The 19,713-nt window shown below is 48.5% G+C and overlaps 1 protein-coding gene across 2 annotated transcripts in view; it reads left to right on the forward strand.

The window, feature by feature from the left end:
- The first annotated feature begins 8,321 nt into the window (after window positions 1-8,321).
- WDR86 (WD repeat domain 86) overlaps window positions 8,322-19,713 on the forward strand; it is a 49,452-nt gene continuing 38,060 nt past the window's right edge. For both annotated transcript variants that reach the window (XM_084620892.1, XM_084620893.1), the window contains exons 1-2: window positions 8,322-8,988; window positions 11,325-11,654. In XM_084620892.1, the coding sequence (XP_084477018.1) occupies window positions 11,492-11,654 (163 nt within the window). In that variant the 5' untranslated portion in view covers window positions 8,322-8,988; window positions 11,325-11,491. The remainder of the gene's footprint in view (window positions 8,989-11,324; window positions 11,655-19,713) is intronic.

Genomic DNA, 19,713 nt, shown 5'->3' on the forward strand with positions numbered 1-19,713 from the left:
GTCATCAATGGGTTTTGGATCAGCTCGTCTGACTTTCCCAGCATTGAAAATTGATAGGAGGTCAGCAATGATCAGTTACAAGGAGAAGGTAATGGTGGGTTACATTTAGGGCTCTGGGGGCTGCTCATTTTGCATCCCCTGCCTAAGAGGCAAGGTCTCTTGTAGGACACATTACTTACTAAGTAAGGCAAAAAAGTAATGAGGCAGCTTTCAGAGTTCACCACTTCCATATTATGAATGCATTAGTTAAAATACTGTATAGATCAGCATTTGCAATGAGAATAGCCAACTTGGCTTTTATTTATTTATTTATTTATTTTTAAAATGTATTTTATTACCTATTTCAAAGCCATGAGGCCCAGTTTTTCTCTTACACAGATGTAAATTAGGAGTGACTCAACCAAAATCAAAGGAGTTGCAATGCTGCAAAACCACTGTGAGGTCACAATCAGGCCTATAGTGTTACCCCTATATCACATTTTGAAACATTTCTTTTGGCTTGTATTTAGAGTTGGCCCTTAAGGAGCCTGTCATAAGAGATATATGGTCTGGGCAAGAGGCCAGTTTACTGTCTGGAAGGAAAGCGAGGACTCCTATCAAAGTAGAACAGGGTTGAATGAGGGTTTTTTTCCAGGATATTTTGTAATTTTGTAAAGTTTTGTAATTTTGAGTTATTTTGTAACATTCCAGAAATACAATAATATTGCAGGGAAGTCTGCTGCCTGTCCTAGCAGAGAATAGAATGGAAGAAGCTGATGGCAATAACCTTTCCTGGAACAGCTGTGATCACAACTGGCTATATGTCAGGAAAAATAATCTTGAAAGTTTCTTGGAAATTATAATTGGTTTGTTAGCAGAGAGAGAAGTCTACTATACAGCAGAAGTTCCTAAACTATTGGGGCAACTCTATCCATTCAACATACTAAGGGTCTGAACCCATTGATGTTGATGGCAAGACTCCCATTGCTTTCAGTGAGCTTTGGGTCAGATCTTAAAAGACCTCATTTGTAGCACCCAGTAAACCCACGGTCTCTTGTTCAGGTCAGCTCTCATCTGCCTGGGAATCTGTGCTTCTCCAGACTCTGCTCTTACAGTTACTAGACTGGAGTTTGAAGCAGACCAAGCACCAAGAGTTAGTGCTCACGTGGCTAGGTAGATTCACAGATTCCAAATCCAGAAGGAAGCACTGTGATCATTTAGTCTGCCCTCCTGTATAACACAGGCCATAGAACTTCCCAAAAAATAATTCCTAGAGCAGATCTTTTAGAAAAACATCCAGCTTGATTTAAAAATGGTTAGTGATGGAGAATCCACCACAATCTTTGGTAAAATGTCCTAATGGTTAATTAACTTCACAGTTAAAAATTTACAACTTAAGTTATTTTCAGTCTGAATTTGTTTAGCTTCAACTTCCAGCTATTGGATTGTGTTATACCTTTTTCTGCTAGACTGAAGAGCCCCTTATTAAATATTTGTTCTCCATGTAGGTTCTTACAAACTGTGATCAAGTCACTCCTTACCTTTCTTTTTGTTCAGCTAAATAGATAGACTCAAGCAGCTCAATATCTATAAGGCATGGTTTCTATCATTCTAGGTTTCAGAGTAGCAGCCGTGTTAGTCTGTATTCGCAAAAAGAACAGGAGGACTTGTGGCACCTTAGAGATGAACCAATTTATTTGAGCATGAGCTTTCGTGAGCTACGGCTCACTTCATCGGATGCATACCGTGGAAAGTGTAGATCTTTTATACACACAAAGCATGAAAAAATACCTCCCCCCACCCCACTCTCCTGCTGGTAATAGCTTATCTAAAGTGATCACTCTCCTTACAATGTGTATGATAATCAAGTTGGGCCATTTCCAGCACAAATCCAGGTTTTCTCGCCCTCTCCCCCCCACACAAACCCACTCTCCTGCTGGTAATATCATCCTAGTGGCTCTTCTCTGAATCCGCTCCAATTTATCAAAACCCTTCTTGAATTGTGGGCACCATAACTTCTATCAACAGTATTAAAACTGTGGTCATACCAATGCCAAATACAGAGGTAAAATACCTCTCTACCCTTACTTGAGATTCCCCTGTTTATGCACCCCAGAATTGCATTAGTTCTTTTAGCCAGTGTCGCACTGGCAGCTCATATGCAGCTGATTATCCACCACAGACCCCTGCTTCCCAGGATAAAGTCCCCCATCATGTAAGTATGACCTACATTCTTTGTTCCTAGATACATACATTTGCAGTTACCCATATTAAAACACATGTTGTTTGCTTGTGCCCAGTTTACCAAGTGATCCAGATTGCTCTGAACCAGTGACCTGTCCTCTTCATTATTTACCACTCCCCCAATTTTTGTGTCATCTGCAAACTTTATCAGTGATGATGTTATGTTTTCTTCAAGGTCATTGATAAAAGTGTTAACTCGTGTAGGGCCAGAAACAGATGCCTCCAGGCAGGGCCGGCTCCAGCGTTTTTGCCCCCCCAAGTGGCAAAAAAACTTCAAACTTGCCGCCAAATGGGGAGGCGGAATCCTGCCCGCCAAACATGGAGGTGGTGTGATGGTGCAGCTGCCGAATTGCCCCCAGCGACCAAAGAAGAATCATAGAATATCAGAGTTGGAAGGGACCTCAGGAGGTCATCTAGTCCAACCCCCTGCTCAAAGCAGGACCAATCCCCAATTAAATCATCCCAGCCAGGGCTTTGTCAAGCCTAACCTTAAAAACTTCTAAGGAAGAAGAAGTCGCGTCCCCGCTGCCGAATTGCCGCTGAGTGCGAAAAGCACTGTGACAGAGTGGCCGCCGAATTCCTGCCGCCGCCAAGGGCGGATTGCCGCCCCAGAGCCCGACATCCTGCCGCCCCTTTACATTTGCAGCCCCAGGCACCAGGTTGGTTCGCTGGTGCCTGGAGCTGGCCCTGCCTGCAGGACTCCACTGGAAACAACCTGCTTGATGATGATGCCTGATTTACGGTTCCTTTGGAGACCTATCAGCTAGTTTTAAATCCCTTTAGTGTGTGGCATGTGTAGCAGTGGAGTGCTGGAGTTTAGCAGATAACTTAAATCATTAAAATAGGGAGAAGGAACCTAGAATACCAGTGATAAAAACTACCACTAGTTGGGAACTACTTCTTTAGAGTTCATCAAAAAAAGTGAAGGGCCTTTGTGAATACTGACAGGAAATCCTAGTCTTTGAAATTGTCTCCAACAGGGCTTTAACCTGCTAGACTGTGCATGGAATTTGCAAAACTATTCTACTCAAGCAAGGCTCATGAGGAAGCTGGGGCATGCCTACCTGCAAAGAACCTGGACAGAGTGACTGTACAGAAGCCTAAGAATTATCGTACTTGACCAGATCTGTGGTCCACCTAGTCCAGTGTCCTGTCTCTCACCAGATGCTTCAGAGGTAAGTACAGGAAACCCTGTACCAGGCAAATATGGGATAATCTGCCCAGCAGAGGGAGCATCTCCTCCTAACCCCTCTAAGGGCTTGCTTTCATGACCGGGGTAAGTCGACCTAAGTTACGCTACTCCAGCTACATGAATAATGTAACTGGAGTCGACGTAGCTTAGGTCGACTTATCCTGGTGCCTTCACAGAGCTGCGTCGACAGGAGATGCTCTCTGATCGACTTACCTTAATCTTCTCAGGGAGCTGGAGAGTGCTCTGCTATTGATTTAGCGGGCCTTCACTAGACCCACTAAATCAACCCCTGCTGCATTGATTGCAGCAGTGTCGATCTCCCGGTAGTGAAGACAAGCCCTAATAGTTAGAGACTGGTTTACGCCCCAAAACATGAGGTTTTATATCCTTTCTAGTACTTTTTTTGGTATCTCATAAAATTACTATAGATATTCCTGTTATCCATATATATATATCTCCCTCTTTGAATCTTGCTAAGTTCTTGACCTCAACAACATCCTGTGGCAATGACTTCCACAATCTGATTATGCATTGTCTAAAAAGTATTCCCTTTTATCATTTTTAATTTGCTGGCTTTCATTGAATGTCTCCTTATTTTTGTGTTATGGGAGAGGGAGATCAGAAGTTCCTGATCTACATTCCCTACGCCATTGCATAGTAATGTGAACGTTTGCTCCACATATTAGTTGAGGTGAGTCCACACTCTTGACCTACAAATATTTTCAGATCCCACTGGGGCTTGAAGGAAGAGCAGTTTCTGTTAGAGGTTTGATGTGGTTGGAGGCCCTACAGAGATTGTTACTATTTCTTTCCTTAGTTTTTAGTGAATTTAATGCTGGTAAAAGGATTTGAATTGATGGTGCAAGAAATTAAGGAACTGGCATTTATAAAGCAAATACGGAGCTGGGTTTTCCTTATTGCTCAACCAATATGCCTCTTCTCTTATCTATAAGAACCATCTCTAAGGCCTGGTCCATGAGAAGTTTCACCAATGCAAATTCCTAATGCACTTGAACCAATTTAGTTCTTGCTAACATACTAAATTAAGCAAAACCAATTTAAACAAGGTTTAAGCCAGTTTTAGCAAGATAGAAACTGGTTTAAGTGCATCTACATTAGGGGTTTGAACCAGCGTGACTAGAGTGATTTTAAATCAATGTAATTACGATGGTGCAACTTTTCTAGCCTAGACCAGACCTCACTGCTGAGGGGCTATGTCAGTGGAGACTCCACCTAACACACCTCAGAAGGTAACAATTTTCATTCACTAACATGATGTGGCTGCTGTCAAGAGAGTGAGCTAAGTGTGGAAGGTGTCATATGCCATTACCAGTCTCCTGGGTCCTGGCAGCTGTTCCATGAGAGATTTGCTTGGCTTGTGAAATCTTTTGGGTTGGGGAAGAAGGGAGGTAATATTTAATTGTTAGCAGTTCTGACATGGATTAGGTTTGACAGCTTGAATTAGAAAGCAGAGTGATAGGATGCAGTAGAAAGATGTTTTTAGCTGGTATCTAGACAAGCCTCTCTGCTGGAATGTGTAGAGAGAGAGCTGGATTGCTGAGGGGGTTAATCCTCTAGGGAAGTTCATTTGTATTGCTAGACACTTTATTCTTTTGTTTTTAGTTGGGTGAGAGGAGCCTTGAGTACTGACTACTTTAGAGCATTATTGGCTCTGCTTCTTTGATGTAATAAAAGAGCCTTTGTTGTCCGTGGTCGTTCCATCTGCTTACACCAGGTTTGGATTTGGCTCATATAAATAAGGAGGGGGGCAATAATCTCTTCCCCTCTCTTCTGCTCAGAATAAAAGTGAATAACATCAACAAAGAGTAGCAGTTTGTCCAACATTTTCAAATCTTGTACAGAGTACAGCTAAGGAGGTAAAATGCTATTTTTCTGAGTCTACCTCAGTGCTGCTCCAAATGAAGCTTACGTTGGGGCTGGAAGCCTGTTCTGTGTGTTAGAAGGAAGCAAGCTCAGGCAGGCAAGATCATGCTTTCACACAAGTCAGAAGAAAATACACTACCAGAGGCCTCTCCACCCATACAATCCTGTTGTGTCTGTGGGGGAGGAGGAGCCCAGCCAATTATAGTATCCTCCTAGATCCTGCTCTCTCTGGTTAGGATCAGGGGAGTGAGCCAGTCACAGGCCCTTCAGAGAAATTTGGGGCCTACCCCATCCCATTCCATTTAACCTCCATTCCTCCCCAGTTACAGATGTTCGGGGGGGGGGGGACGGGACCCTGAGCTTGGGGCCCTGGTACAATTGTCCCCTCCAGAAAAAACATTAAGAAACCCACGTCTAAAGGCTGTAGGCATATCTGATCTGCATTAAAAACTCTTACCAGCTTGGCCCCTGAACCTACAGTGAGTTCTTTGCTTGAAGATCCCTGCTGACTTCAACAGGGCTCTGAGCAAGAGGGAGGGAATCTGCCTACATAGAGCTCATTGCAGGATCAGGGCCTTAAATAGCAAAACCAAACAGATATTTTTCCTGCTCCTCCCTTGCAGTGTGGTATACAAACAAAATACAATAAAATATAATAAATCCTAAAAATCAAACAGATAAAAGCAATAGAAAAAGATGAAAGGGGCTGGGGGAAGGTAATAAAAATAGGGCAAAATGTTCAAAAGCTTGGACAATTTTGAACATTTTATCCATCACAACTAATAATGATCACAGGGGAAAACCACCTTTGAAATAGAGCCTTGAAATGTCTCTTCAAAATAGGAAGTGGCAGATCAATTTCTACACCCAAGGGCTCACCAAAAGCCAAAACATGGCCACCTGAGATATAACAGAGGGATCCCCTATGGCCCAGTCTAAGCAGGAGATTTATACTTGTGTAATGAAAATGTGTGTCTATGCCTGGAACCTGAATTTATCCTTGCATCCACACTGCAGCAGTATAGTAAAGCAGTGCTTCCCCATAACCTGGGATACCTTCTGCAACTATACCTAGCCCAAAAGATTCTCAGGCTTAAATTTTCAAAAGTAACTAGTGATTTGGGGTGTCTTGAATTTTGGATTCTCAAATTGAGACATGTTAAAGAGGCCTGATTTTTCAGAGGACTAGTGATCAGCCCTCAAGTTGGGCATCCAGAATCACTGGTCATTTAAAAAAAATTGGGTCCCAGTTTTGGTCCTGGTGAATGTGTTGAAATGTGTGTCATCAGAAAACGGCCATTAGGCTTGATTCTGCTTTCACATCAGGCTTACATTGTTGTAACTTAACATTAACTTCAGTGAGTTGCTCCAGATTTACATTACTGTAACTAACTGAGAGCAGAAGAAGCAGAAGTTAACCATATGTTCTTCTTTGTGGGCGTAATGTATTAGGTCTGTTTTGTGTCAGCCATAATGTGCTGCACTGAATATGATTCCTTCTGAAGTATGTTTAATCTGTGCATTTCTTTACATTGGAATAATTTATACAGATAGCAACCCTTTGGGGCCGGGAACTTATCTTCTGATGTATCTGTAAAATGGCTAGTGTATTTTTGTCACTAAATACAATCACAATAATAAAGTGGGTTGCCCCCGACAGTATTTTGGAGATCTTGCCTAGCACCAGAAGGATGGTTGTGTGGCTTAAAAAGACTGGGAGTCAGGAGAAATGCATTCAGTTCCCACCTCTGCCACAGACGTCTTGAGTGAACTTGGGCAGTCATTTATCCTCTGCATCTCAGTTGCCCATTTGTTACATAAAAATCTGGATTCTGTTCCTGATTGCTCCACTGACCTGCTGTGTGACTTTTTGGATCAAATCACTTCACCTTTCTGTATCTCTGTTTCTCCTTCTCTCCCCATGACTACACTTAAAAGCTTACAGTGGCACAGCTGTATGACACAGCTGTGCTTCTGTAAGATCGCTTGTGTAGCCGTGTTATGCTAATGGGAGAGAGCTCTCCCGTCGACATAATAAAACCAGCTCAATGAGCAGTGGTAGCTATGTTGGCCGGACAGTGTCTCCCACCAACTTAAGAATGGCCAAACTGGATCAGACCAAAGTCTCCATGTAGCCCAATATCCTGTCTTCCGACAGTGGCCAATGCCAGGTGCTTCAGAAGGAATGAACAAAACAGGTAATCATCAAGTGATCCATCTGCTTTAACCAGAGGTGCTGACTTTTATTTTTCCTGGTGGGTGCTCCACCCCTGCTCCACCCCAAGGCCACGCCCACAATCTGCCCCTTCCCCAGAGGCCCCACCCTCACTCCGCCTCTTCCTGCCCCAGCTGTGCTCCCTCCCTCCAGCCCCTCACCCGCCAATCACTGCTCTCTGCCCTCCCTCTAGCACCTTCCACCAGCCGCAAAACAACTGATTGATGGCCCTGCCAAACAACCATGGCTGGTGTGTGCTGAGCACACCCTATGCTTGTCACCCAGTCCCAGCTTCTGGTAAACACAGGCTAGGGATGCCATCCCATGACACAGCACTGCTTATGCCAGCAAAATGTAAAACGAAAAGGAGTACTTGTGGCACCTTAGAGACTAACAAATTTATCTGAGCATAAGCTTTCGTGAGCTACAACTCACTTCATTGGATACATTCATCAAAATGTATGCCACTGGGGGAGGGGGGGGGAATTGTCTCACCCCTGAGCGACAAAAGTTTTGCCGGCATAAGTGCTAATGTAGACATGGCCTAAGACTGTAGCTCTTTGGTGCTGGGACGGTCTCTTTCTACATATTTATACAGTGCCCAACACAGTAGGCTCTGATCTTAGTTGGGGGCCTATGGGCACGGTAAGAAAAAGAATGCTTCCTTGTGTCACAGGGGTGTTGTGAGGCAACCAGTGCATGGATTCCTAGTATGGAAAGTGCTAGAGACGTGTTAAAAAAAAAAAAAAAAAAAAGTCTCGTGAGGAAGACAACTTCCTCTAGGACCTAGGGGAAGCCTGAGGGGGGTGGTGTGGTCCCCTGCGCAGCTGATGGACGGACAAGCTGAGCTCTGAACCACCGCGTTAATGAGAACCAGGGCGAAGGCGCTGGAAGGGGCTGAAGAGCGAATGGGTTGGGGATGCCTGTGGGGGCCTCGGCACGAAGCCCAGATGAAGCTCTTCAGCCGGGCGCAGCTGAAGGGGGGCCGGGACCCGGACAAAAGGCATCGTGCTGAACGTGAAACCTCTTGAATCCGACCTCTTCGCAGCGCTGTTCCCTGCACGGCAGCGGCGGCCACAGCGCCGGGGGCTAAGCCCGGGCGAAGGACCATCCCCACGAGCATCTTCCCAGCAGGACCCACGCGTGGGAACGTGGAGGGTTCCCGGGACTGCTAGGCGGGGGGGCTCCTCGCCCCAGGTTGCCCCCTTGCCCCTCCGCAGGCAGGGACGTGGGTCTGTCCGCACGCGAGGCTCGGTGCCTCTCCCTGCCCCTCTCCCTTGGGGCGGGGAGAAAGTCCCTTGGTTAAAAGGAGAAAACTCGCGGCTGCGGGAACGTGTCTCTGCCCCCCCCGCCCCCGCAGACGAGCCCCCCGGGGGCGCTTTATTTTCCGCTCTTCTCCAGCAAGTGGGTGCCTCTGCCCCACAGGCTCCGGGACGCGGGATCTTCCTCGCCCGCCCTGGCGGGTTACAATGAGGTCAGAAACCGGGACTGGGGGTGAGCGGGGGGGGGCACCACAGACACGGCGGGAGGGAGGGTGTCCTGCATGGGGCTGGGGTGGAAGCACAGGCGAGGGGAAGAGCTGGGGTGACAAGGAGACGGTCCAGCTCTGGGGAGGGGGGGAGGGGGTGTTTCCTTCCCTGGGGAGTGTCAAAGGAAACAACATAGATGGGGGGGTCGTATGTGGGGGAGTCGGGCTGCACTATTTGGGGAAGGGTGGGTGCTTGGGGGCATTAGGAGCAAAATAGCCCTGGGGGGAGCAGCTGCTGGGGGTTGGCCAGTGGGGGGGGCACCTCTGTGAGGGGGCGGCAGAGACAAAGGGGGAGAGGAGTGTTAAGGAAGCAGCACAGACGTGGGGGGAGGGGGCCGGGGGAAGCAGCACAGACGTGGGGGAGGGGGACGCTGCTGTCCTGGGGGGGGGTGTCTGGCAGGAGAGAAGCGGCGCTGGCATGCGGGGGGCGGGGGGGGGGGCTCAGGACACACAGCCGGAAGGTATCGCTGCGAGGCAGATAGCACCGGTCCGCCATGGGGGAGGGACCCCTGCTCTCTAGGGGGGAACATGGGAGGGGGTCTCCTCTGGGAAAGAAGGAGGCGTGAGGGGAAAAGCAGCACAGGCATGGTGGGGAACAGTTCAGATTGGGGCTCCCCCCTGGGGGTGGGGAAGGGCAGGAGTGGATCAGCACAGCCATGGTGGGGGGTGGCTGGGGGGGTGGCTCCCCCCTGGGGGTGGGGAAGGGCAGGAGTGGATCAGCACAGCCATGGTGGGGTGGCTGGGGGGGGCTCCCCCCTGTGGGTGGGGAAGGGCAGGAGGGGATCAGCACAGCCATGGGGGGGTGGTTGGGAGGGGGCTCCCCCCTGGGGGTGGGGAAGGGCAGGAGTGGATCAGCACAGCCATGGTGGGGTGGCTGCGGGGGCTCCCCCCTGGGGTTGGGGAAGTGCAGGAGGGGATCAACACAGCCTTTGGGGGGGGGTGGCTGGGAGGGGGCTCCTCCCTGGGGGTGGGGAAGGGCAGGAGTGGATCAGCACAGCCATGGGGGGGTGGCTGGGGAGGCTCCCCCCTGTGGGTGGGGAAGGGCAGGAGGGGATCAGCACAGCCATGGGGGGGGGTGGCTGGGAGGGGGCTCCTCCCTGGGGGTGGGGAAGGGCAGGAGGGGATCAGCACAGCCATGGGGGGGGCTGAGAGGGGGCTCCGCCTTGTTGGGGGGAAGGGCAGAAGGAGAGCAGCACAGCCATGGGGTGGGAGGGGATGAGCACAGAGATGGGGGTGGGGATTTTCTCTCTCCTGGGGGCAGGAGGCGGTGGAGGGGCGGGGGCTGAGCACAGCGATGGGCATGGAGAGGGGTTTGCTCTCTGATGGCAGGAACCATTCAGGGTTTATCATCCTGTTTGATTTTACACAGAGGTTGAGGTTTTTTGGGGGGTTGGGGAAGGTGAGGATATAATCCAGGGAAAGAGGGGAGAGCCCTTGCCTGGTTTCCATCTCCCCTCGGTGGGAGGTGCAGGCAGAAACCTGTGGGCCTGTACCGCAGAGGAGGGGCACTGAATAGCAATACTAGGAACTGTACCACAGGGAACAAACCTGCCCTGGCCTCTGCTCCTAGGACGTGAGAGGAGGTGGTGTGGGCATTCTCACTGCTCTCTTTGGCATATAACCTCTTTTCCAATGTGTCTGCTCAGGACTTGGCATGAAGGTGATGAATAAGGGCTAAAAGCAGAGTTAGTTCCCAAGGGGGTGTGAGAGAGCTGTGCTTAGAAAGGGCAGGTTTTGTGGGGCCAGGGTAAGGGTCCCTGGGCTGACATCATGTCCAGTCAGGTCAGTTTGATAATACTGCATTGGCATGACAAGCTACACATGTTTTGCAAACTGTAGAAGAGACAGATCTCTGTCCGGGGGGTGGGGGGTATTTTCTGTTCAGGGCCGGGTTTTGTGCTGCTTTAAGGTGTTAATCCCCTGTGTTTAGTCAGACCTGGCTTTAAACCTTTCAAGGGTACATTAGAATCCTCTGGGGTGGTCAGGACACCAGATTATGGACACTACAGCCAGCCAGAGGGAGAAGTGGGAGCTACCAGTGTTCTTTACTGCAGAAAATCAAGCCCTTTCTTATAACCAGAATAAAGTGTGCGGGGCAGGGTGGCAACATAGATTCAGCCCCATGCCTATAGCAGTGAGAATTGCTGCATTTCCCATGTTTACTCATGAAGGGTCAAGGATCAGTTAGTTTAATATGTCCTGACCAGGGGAGGGGAAAAGGGTAACTATCCATGCTAAGGATGGATGTGTGTCCTGTTCTGTGACCTTGTGCATTTTTGCAGGGGACTAGGCTAGACTGCTGGTTTCTCAGGGCCATAGTAATGGCTGAAGTTGGTCTCTGGGAGCCCGCTGCAGGCTCATACTACCTTTCTAAAGTGGTGTGGAATCAGTGAGTCAACCCCTGTCTGGGTCCTCTGCCTTTGCTGGGGCCTGTGCTGAGGCCAGCAGGATGGGGAGCAGTGGCTCGGCACTGAAGGTCTGTTCTGATCACCGAGGAGGCATCAACTGGCTCAGTCTGAGCCCAGACGGGCAGCACCTGCTGACGGGCAGTGAAGATGGCACTGCACGTCTCTGGAGCACTGCAGATAGCCAGTGCCATGGCCACTTCCAAGGTACAGTATGTGTCCCTTTTATCTAGGTTCTGAGTTCAAGTACAGTTTATTCTAAGGTATGGGACAAACCTGACACAGCATGTTCCATCTTCTCCAGTCTCTGGAGCAGGTTGAGTGGCCAAATATCGTGCTTAAGAATCAGTAAGAGTAATATTAACTAGAAGCTCTTTCATCCCAAAGCAAGTTACAAATGTTACCGCACAGAGGAATCCCTTGGCCTCTGGAGTAGAACACAGCAATTTAACTTCTGCTTCCTCACTGCAGTCCTCAGCTGCTCACCCAAGTGTAACTGTTTTTTTCTTTTAAAATCTTCACTTTTTCCAGGAGACTTTTTTTTTTATTCAGAACTTCTTGACCTTACAGTTGAGAAACAGGCCTCAGTGAACAATGGGATTTTCTTCAGTAGAACAAAACATTTCCATGTGTCTAATGCAAACTGCTAGGCTTTTACTTCTGAAATTGTTTTTGCCTGTTTAATGAGATTTACATCTTCGTACACAATCCCTAGACTAACCTCAAAACGATTAAAGAATGCAGAAAGCCTGCAGGAGGGGATTGTGAATTGAAATCTTGAATTTCCAGTGTAAAAGCTGCCCTTTAGATAACTTCCTGCATACCCCTTTAGGATTATAATTCTTTTTCAATCCACTCAATAAGGGTTGGGTGTATTCACAACCAGGCCTACTTACTGCTAGGGTTTGGGGCTCTACCCACGCATAATCTCCCTTAAGGATGTTGGCTAGTTTCAAATCTACATGAAACAGTTTATCATATTTAATGAAAAAAATCATATAAATTTGGTGTTGTGAAAGTCACCATATTGACAGCCCTCTGCCAACAGAACAAACACCACTGCAAGCTTCACCCACAACATAACCAAGGTGCCGCAACCGTAACCCATCAGTGAAGCCTCATCTACAATGAGGTTTTTGTGAATTATTCACTGTTACTCTAGTACATGATGGTCAGAGCACTATTTACTCCTGGGGGAATTCTGTGCCCAAACATTAAAAATTCTGCTCAAAATATTTCAAAATTCAGCATATATTATTATATTATTATATTATTAGTCAAAATAACACAATATAAACACTCCAGTTTCAATTATTTTGTTAATTTATTTTAAAATACCTGTCAATAAGTATATCTGTAACAATATAGGTTTCAGAGTAGCAGCCATGTTAGTCTGTATTTGCAAAAAGAAAAGGAGTACTTGTGGCACCTTAGAGACTAACCAATTTATTTCAGCATAAGCTTTCGTGAGCAACAGCTCAATTCATCGGATGCATTCAGTGGAAAATACAGTGGGGAGATATATATACACAGAGACAATGAAACAATGGGTGTTACCATACACACTGTAACAAGAGTGATCACTTAAGGAGAGCTATTACCAGCAGGAGAGCGGGGTGTGGGGGGGAACCTTTTGTAGTGATAATCAAGGTGGGCCATTTCCAGCAGTTGACAAGAATGTCTGAGGAACGGTGGGGTGGGGTGGGGATAAACAAGGGGAAATAGTTTTACTTTGTGTAATGACCCATCCACTCCCAGTCTCTATTCAAGCCTAAGTTAATTGTATCCAGTTTGCAAATTAATTCCAATTCAGCAGTCTCTCGTGGAGTCTGTTTCTGAAGTTTTTTTGTTGAAGTATTGCCACTTTTAGGTCTGTAATCGAGTGACCAGAGAGATTGAAGTGTTCTCCAACTGGTTTTTGAATGTTATAATTCTTGACGTCTGATTTGTGTCCATTTATTCTTTTACGTAGAGACTGTCCAGTTTGACCAATGTACACCCATTGTTTCATGTTCTCTGTGTATATAAATCTCCCCACTGTATTTTCCACTGAATGCATCCGATGAAGTGAGCTGTAGCTCACGAGCTTATGCTCAAATAAATTTGTTAGTCTCTAAGGTGCCACAAGTACTCCTTTTCTTTTTGCGAATACAGACTAACACGGCTGCTACTCTGAAACCTGTCATTATGCAAGGCACTGAATTTAGCTGTATGGAGTGGAAATCTATCAACTTCATGAAAAAACTCATACAGATACAGACAGACATCATCTTTCTTTCCAAATGCAAACAGATGGACATCATACCAAAAGGACTGAAGGTAAAAAACACACCTCTAAACAACATACTAACCCCAGAGAGCTTCCTACCAAGACTACAAAAAGAAGGATTCCAGGTGGACCCTTCCTGAAGGTCGAAACAACAGACTGGACTTCTACATAGAGTGCTTCCGCCGACGTGTACGGGCTGAAATTGTGGAAAAGCAGCATCACTTGCCCCATAACCTCAGCCGTGCAGAACACAATGCCATCCACAGCCTCAGAAACAACTCTGACATCATAATCAAAAAGGCTGACAAAGGAGGTGCTGTCATCATCATGAATAGGTCGGAATATAAACAAGAGGCTGCTAGGCAGCTCTCCAACACCACTTTCTACAAGCCATTGCCCTCTGATCCCACTGAAGGTTACCAAAAGAAACTACACCATCTGCTCAAGAAACTCCCTGAAAAAGCACAAGAACAAATCCGCACAGACACATCCCTGGAATCCCGACCTGGGGATCTGCTACCCAAGATCCATAAACCTGGAAATCCTGGACGCTCCATCATCTCAGGCATTGGCACCCTGACAGCAGGATTGTCTGGCTATGTAGACTCCCTCCTCAGGCCCTACACTACCAGCACTCCCAGCTATCTTCGAGACACCACTGACTTCCTGAGGAAACTACAATCCATTGGTGATCTTCTTGAAAACACCATCCTGGCCACTATGGATGTAGAAGCCCTCGACACCAACATTCCACACAAAGATGGACTACAAGACGCCAAGAACACTATCCCCGATAATGTCACGGATAAACTGGCGGCTGAACTTTGTGACTTTGTCCTCACCCATAACTATTTCACATTTGGGGACAATGTATACCTTCAAATCAGTGGCACTGCTATGGGTACCCGCATGGCCCCACAGTATGCCAACATTTTTATGGCTGACTTAGAACAACGCTTCCTCAGCTCTCGTCCCCAAATGCCCCTACTCTACTTGCGCTACATTGATAACATCTTCATCATCTGGACCCATGGAAAAGAAGCCCTTGAGGAATTCCACCATGATTTCAACAATTTCCATCCCACCATCAACCTCAGCCTGGACCAGTCCACACAAGAGATCCACTTCCTGGACACTACGGTGGTAATAAGTGATGGTCACATAAACACCACCCTATACTGGAAACCTACTGACCGCTATTCCTAGCTACATGCCTTCCAGCTTTCATCCAGATTGCATCACATGATCCATTGTCTACAGCCAAGCTCTATGATACAACTGCATTTGCTCCAACCCCTCAGACAAAGACAAACACCTACAAGCTCTCTATCAAGCATTCTTACAACTACAATACCCACCTGCAGAAGTGAAGAAACAGACTGACAGAGCCAGAAGATTACCCAGAAGTCACCTACTACAGGACAGGCCGAACAAAGAAAATAACAGAACGCCACTAGCCATCACCTTCAGCCCCCAACTAAAACCTCTCCAACACATCATCAAGGATCTACAACCTATCCTGAAGGACGACCCATCACTCTCACAGATCTTGGGAGACAGGCCAGTCCTTGCTTACAGACAGCCCCCCAACCTGAGGCAAATACTCACCAGCAACCACACACCACACAACAGAACCACTAACCCAGGAACCTATCCTTGCAACAAAGCCCGTTGCCAACTGTGTCCACATATCTATTCAGGGGACACCATCATAGGGCCTAATCACATCAGCCACACTATCAGAGGCTCGTTCACCTGCACATCTACCAATGTGATATATGCCACCATGTGCCAGCAATGCCCCTCTGCCATGTACATTGGTCAAACTGGACAGTCTCTACATAAAAGAATAAATGGACACAAATCAGATGTCAAGAATTATAACATTCAAAAACCAGTTGGAGAACACTTCAGTTTCTCTGGTCACTCGATTACAGAACTAAAAGTGGCAATACTTCAGCAAAAGAACTTCAAAAACAGACTCCAATGAGAGACTGCTGAATTGGAATTAATTTGCAAACTGGATACAATTAACTTAGGCTTGAATAGAGACTGGGAGTGGATGGGTCATTACACAAAGTAAAACTATTTCCCCATGTTTATCCCACTCCCCCCCCACTGTTCCTAAGATGTTCTTGTCAACGTCCAAGAAATGGCCCACCTTGATTATCACTACAAAAGGTTCCCCCCAACCCCCCTGCTCTCCTGCTGGTAATAACTCACCTTAAGTGATCACTCTTGTTACAGTGTGTATGGTAACACCCATTGTTTCATGTTCTCTATGTATATAAATCTTCCCACTGTATTTTCCACTGAATGCATCTGATGAAGTGAGCTGTAGCTCACGAAAGCTTATGCTGAAATAAATTTGTTAGTCTCTAAGGTGCCACAAGTACTCCTTTTCTTTTTGTAACAATATAGACAACAAAAAAGATTCAGGAAATATTTTTATCAAATAGATTCCTTAATAGGCATATTAATACAGAACTTTGAGTAATAATTCATTTAAACTACAATAAAGAAACATATTTCGAGAGCCCTGCTTGGATCTGCATCTGTGTATCTGCGCTGTGATCCACAAAAGTTGTCTGTGGATATCCACAGATATCAACGGATTTGCATGGCTTTACTTACTGTGGCCTGGCTGAGGCTCTGAGGCACACCCCTCCCGCACCAGAGCCGGGTCATGGAGAGCCACGTGGGCAGCTGTGGGGAGCTGTCATGGACCCTTCACCTGCCTTTGGCTGGGCAGGGAGCCTGGGGGGCAGGGACATGGCTGGGGGCTGCTGTCAGTCCCTCCCCTGCACCACAGGCAGGTGGAGGGTCTGCTGCAGCTCCCCACAGCTCCCCAGGTGGGCTCCAGCTGGCCTGGCTGTGGGGAAGGGTGGGTGGGACCTTGGTGGGGGAAGGAGGAGGGGTCCACCCCTGTGAAGAGTGGATGGGCGAGGCCCCTCCTGGTCCCCTGTTCCAGTGCTACTGGTCACTGCTGCATGGTGACCTGTGGAGCTGCTCGGGCCCCCCACCCAGGGCAGGTGGAGGTCCATGACTTCATGCCAGCTCCCCACAGCTGCCCACTCGGCTCTCCCGACCCAGCTCTGGCCGGGGGGTAGGGCCCTGGAGCCACAGCCTAGCCATGATACAAGCCACCCGGGCAGCTGTGAGGAGCCGCGGAGTCATGGCCAATGAGAGGGTCCGCTGCAGCTCCCCACAGCTGCCTGTCCCCCACTGGCCGGAGCTGGGTTGGGAAGCTGCAGTTGTGGGGAGCCTGGGTCCCTCCACCTGCCCTGGGCAGGTGATCTGGGGGGTCAGGGAAACGGGTCGGGGGCTGCTCGGGTCCCCCACCCACAGCAGGTGGAGGGTCTGCCTCGGCTTCCCACAGTTGCCAGCATGGCTCTCCCTGACCCAGCTCCAGCCAGTGGGGGACTGGCCCTTTGAGCCGCAGCCTGGCCATGCTAAGAGCCAGCTGTGGGGAGTCGCAGCAGACCTTCCACCTGCCCTGCGTGGGGCCTGAGCAGCCCCAGTCTGTGTCCCTGTACCCCAGGCGCCCTGCCCAGGGCAGGTGGAGAGTCCGAGCCATGGTTTCTCACAGCTGCCTGCCTGACTCTTACCGTCAGAGCCCTGCGCGGATACAAAATTTGTATCTGCATCCGAGTGGCTATCTGCAAAAATGGTCCATGGATATAAAACAGATACCCGTGGATTTGCAGGGCTCTGTTAATTTCCTGCACCTCTCAGAAACAGTGCAAAAGCTTGTGGGAGTCAGGGGTAAGAGAGGAGCTGAGGGAGAGGGAAGTAATTGCTGGGAAACAGCCTAGGAGTGAACGTGGAGGGTTGTTGGGTGTGGGTTGGAGTGGGAGAAGTGTGGAATAGTTGTTTTTGGGAGGAGTTGTTAGGGAGTTGGGGAGCCTCCCCCATGGAGTCCCTGGCTGACCCCAAGCCTCTCCCATTCAGTCAGGCACATCTGCCTCTGTCCCCATGTGTTCCTGCACCTCCACTCAGCCACCAGTCCTCCACTGTTCCCATGTGGCCCTGCACTCCCACTCCCTGGCTTAATGCTATCACCCACTAGCTCCTGTGTTCCTGCCCCAGTCTGTCCCCCCACTACCCCCTGTGAACCCCAGTCTACATGACCCCCCAGAAGCCCCATGTGCCCTACTCTGTCCATCCCCCACATAGAATCATAGAATATCAGGGTTGGAAGGGACCTCAGGAGGTCATCTAGTCCAACCCCATGCTCAAAGCAGGACAGATCCCCAATTAAATCATCCCAGCCAGGGCTTTGTCAAGCCTGACCTTAAAAACTTCTAAGGAAGGAGATTCCACCACCTCCCTAGGTAACGCATTCCAGTGTTTCACTGCCCTCCTAGTGAAAAAGTTTTTCCTAATATCCAACCTAAACCTCCCCCACTGCAACTTGAGACCATTACTCCTTGTTCTGTCATCTGCTACCACTGAGAACAGTCTAGAGCCATCCTCTTTGGAACCCCCTTTCAGGTAGTTGAAAGCAGCTATCAAATCCCCCCTCATTCTTCTCTTCCGTAGACTAAACATCCCCAGTTCCCTCAGCCTCTCCTCATAAGTCATGTGTTCCAGTCCCCTAATCATTTTTGTTGCCCTCCGCTGGACTCTTTCCAATTTTTCCACATCCTTCTTGTAGCGTGGGGCCCAAAACTGGACACAGTACTCCAGATGAGGCCTCACCAATGTCGAATAGAGGGGAACGATCACGTCCCTCGATCTGCTGGCAATGCCCCTGCTTATACACCCCAAAATGCCATTGGCCTTCTTGGCAACAAGGGCACACTGTTGACTCATATCCACCTTCTCATCCACTGTAACTCCTAGGTCCTTCTCTGCAGAACTGCTGCCAAGCCATTCGGTCCCTAGTCTGTAGCGGTGCATTGGATTCTTCCATCCTAAGTGCAAGACTCTGCACTTGTCCTTGTTGAACCTCATCAGATTTCTTTTGGCCCCATCCTCCAATTCGTCTAGGTCCCTCTGTATCCTATCTCTACCCTCCAGTGTATCTATCTCTCTTCCCAGTTTAGTGTCATCTGCAAACTTGCTGAGGGTGCAATCCACACCATCCTCCAGATCATAAATGAAGATACTGAACAAAACCAGCCCGAGGACCGACCCTTGGGGCACTCCACTTGATACCGGCTGCCAACTAGACATGGAGCCATTGATCACTACCCGTTGAGCCCGACAATCTAGCCAACTTTCTATCCACCTTATAGTCCATTCATCCAGCCCATACGTCTTTAACTTGCTGGCAAGAATACTGTGGGAGACAGTGTCAAAAGCTTTGCTAAAGTCTAGGAACAACACGTCCACTGCTTTCCCCTCATCCACGGAGCCAGTTATCTTATAGAAGGCAATTAGATTAGTCAGGCATGACTTGCCCTTGGTGAATCCATGCTGACTGTTCCTGATCACTTTCCTCTCCTCTAAGTGCTTCACATATACTGTGCCTCCTCACCTGTCCCCATAGGCAGGGCACTGTGAGGAAAGCAGCCTCTCCTGCCCATGAGCCAACTGTCCTCTTCTGGCACAACAGTAGCCCCTGGTGGGTGAAAGGTGTAATTGCAGCACTTCCCCTGCAGAATCTATTTTCTGCAGGGGGGAAAAAATCTGCAGGGGACTTGAACTTTGCATGTGTGCAGTGGTGCATAATTCCTCCAAGAGTAACTAATGTAGATAGTGGTGAAGTAATTCAGCCACCAGGTTGTCTAGATCAGTGGTTTTCAAACTTTTTTTCTGGTGACCCAGTTGAAGAAAATTGTTGATGCCCATGACCCAAAGGGGCTGGGGATGAGGGCCTTGGGGTGTGGGACGGGGCTCAGGGCTAGGGCAGAGGGTTGGGGTGAGGGCTCTGGCATAGGTCCAGGAATGAGGGATTCAGGGTGTGGGAGGGGGCTCTGGGCTGGGGCAGGGGGTTGGAGTGTGGGAGGGGGGTCAGGGCTCTGGGCTGGGGGTGCAGGCTTTGGGGTGGGG

Source organism: Lepidochelys olivacea (assembly GCF_965140295.1).
Source record: "Lepidochelys olivacea isolate rLepOli2 genome assembly, chromosome: 2".
NCBI classification, from domain to species: domain Eukaryota; kingdom Metazoa; phylum Chordata; order Testudines; family Cheloniidae; genus Lepidochelys; species Lepidochelys olivacea.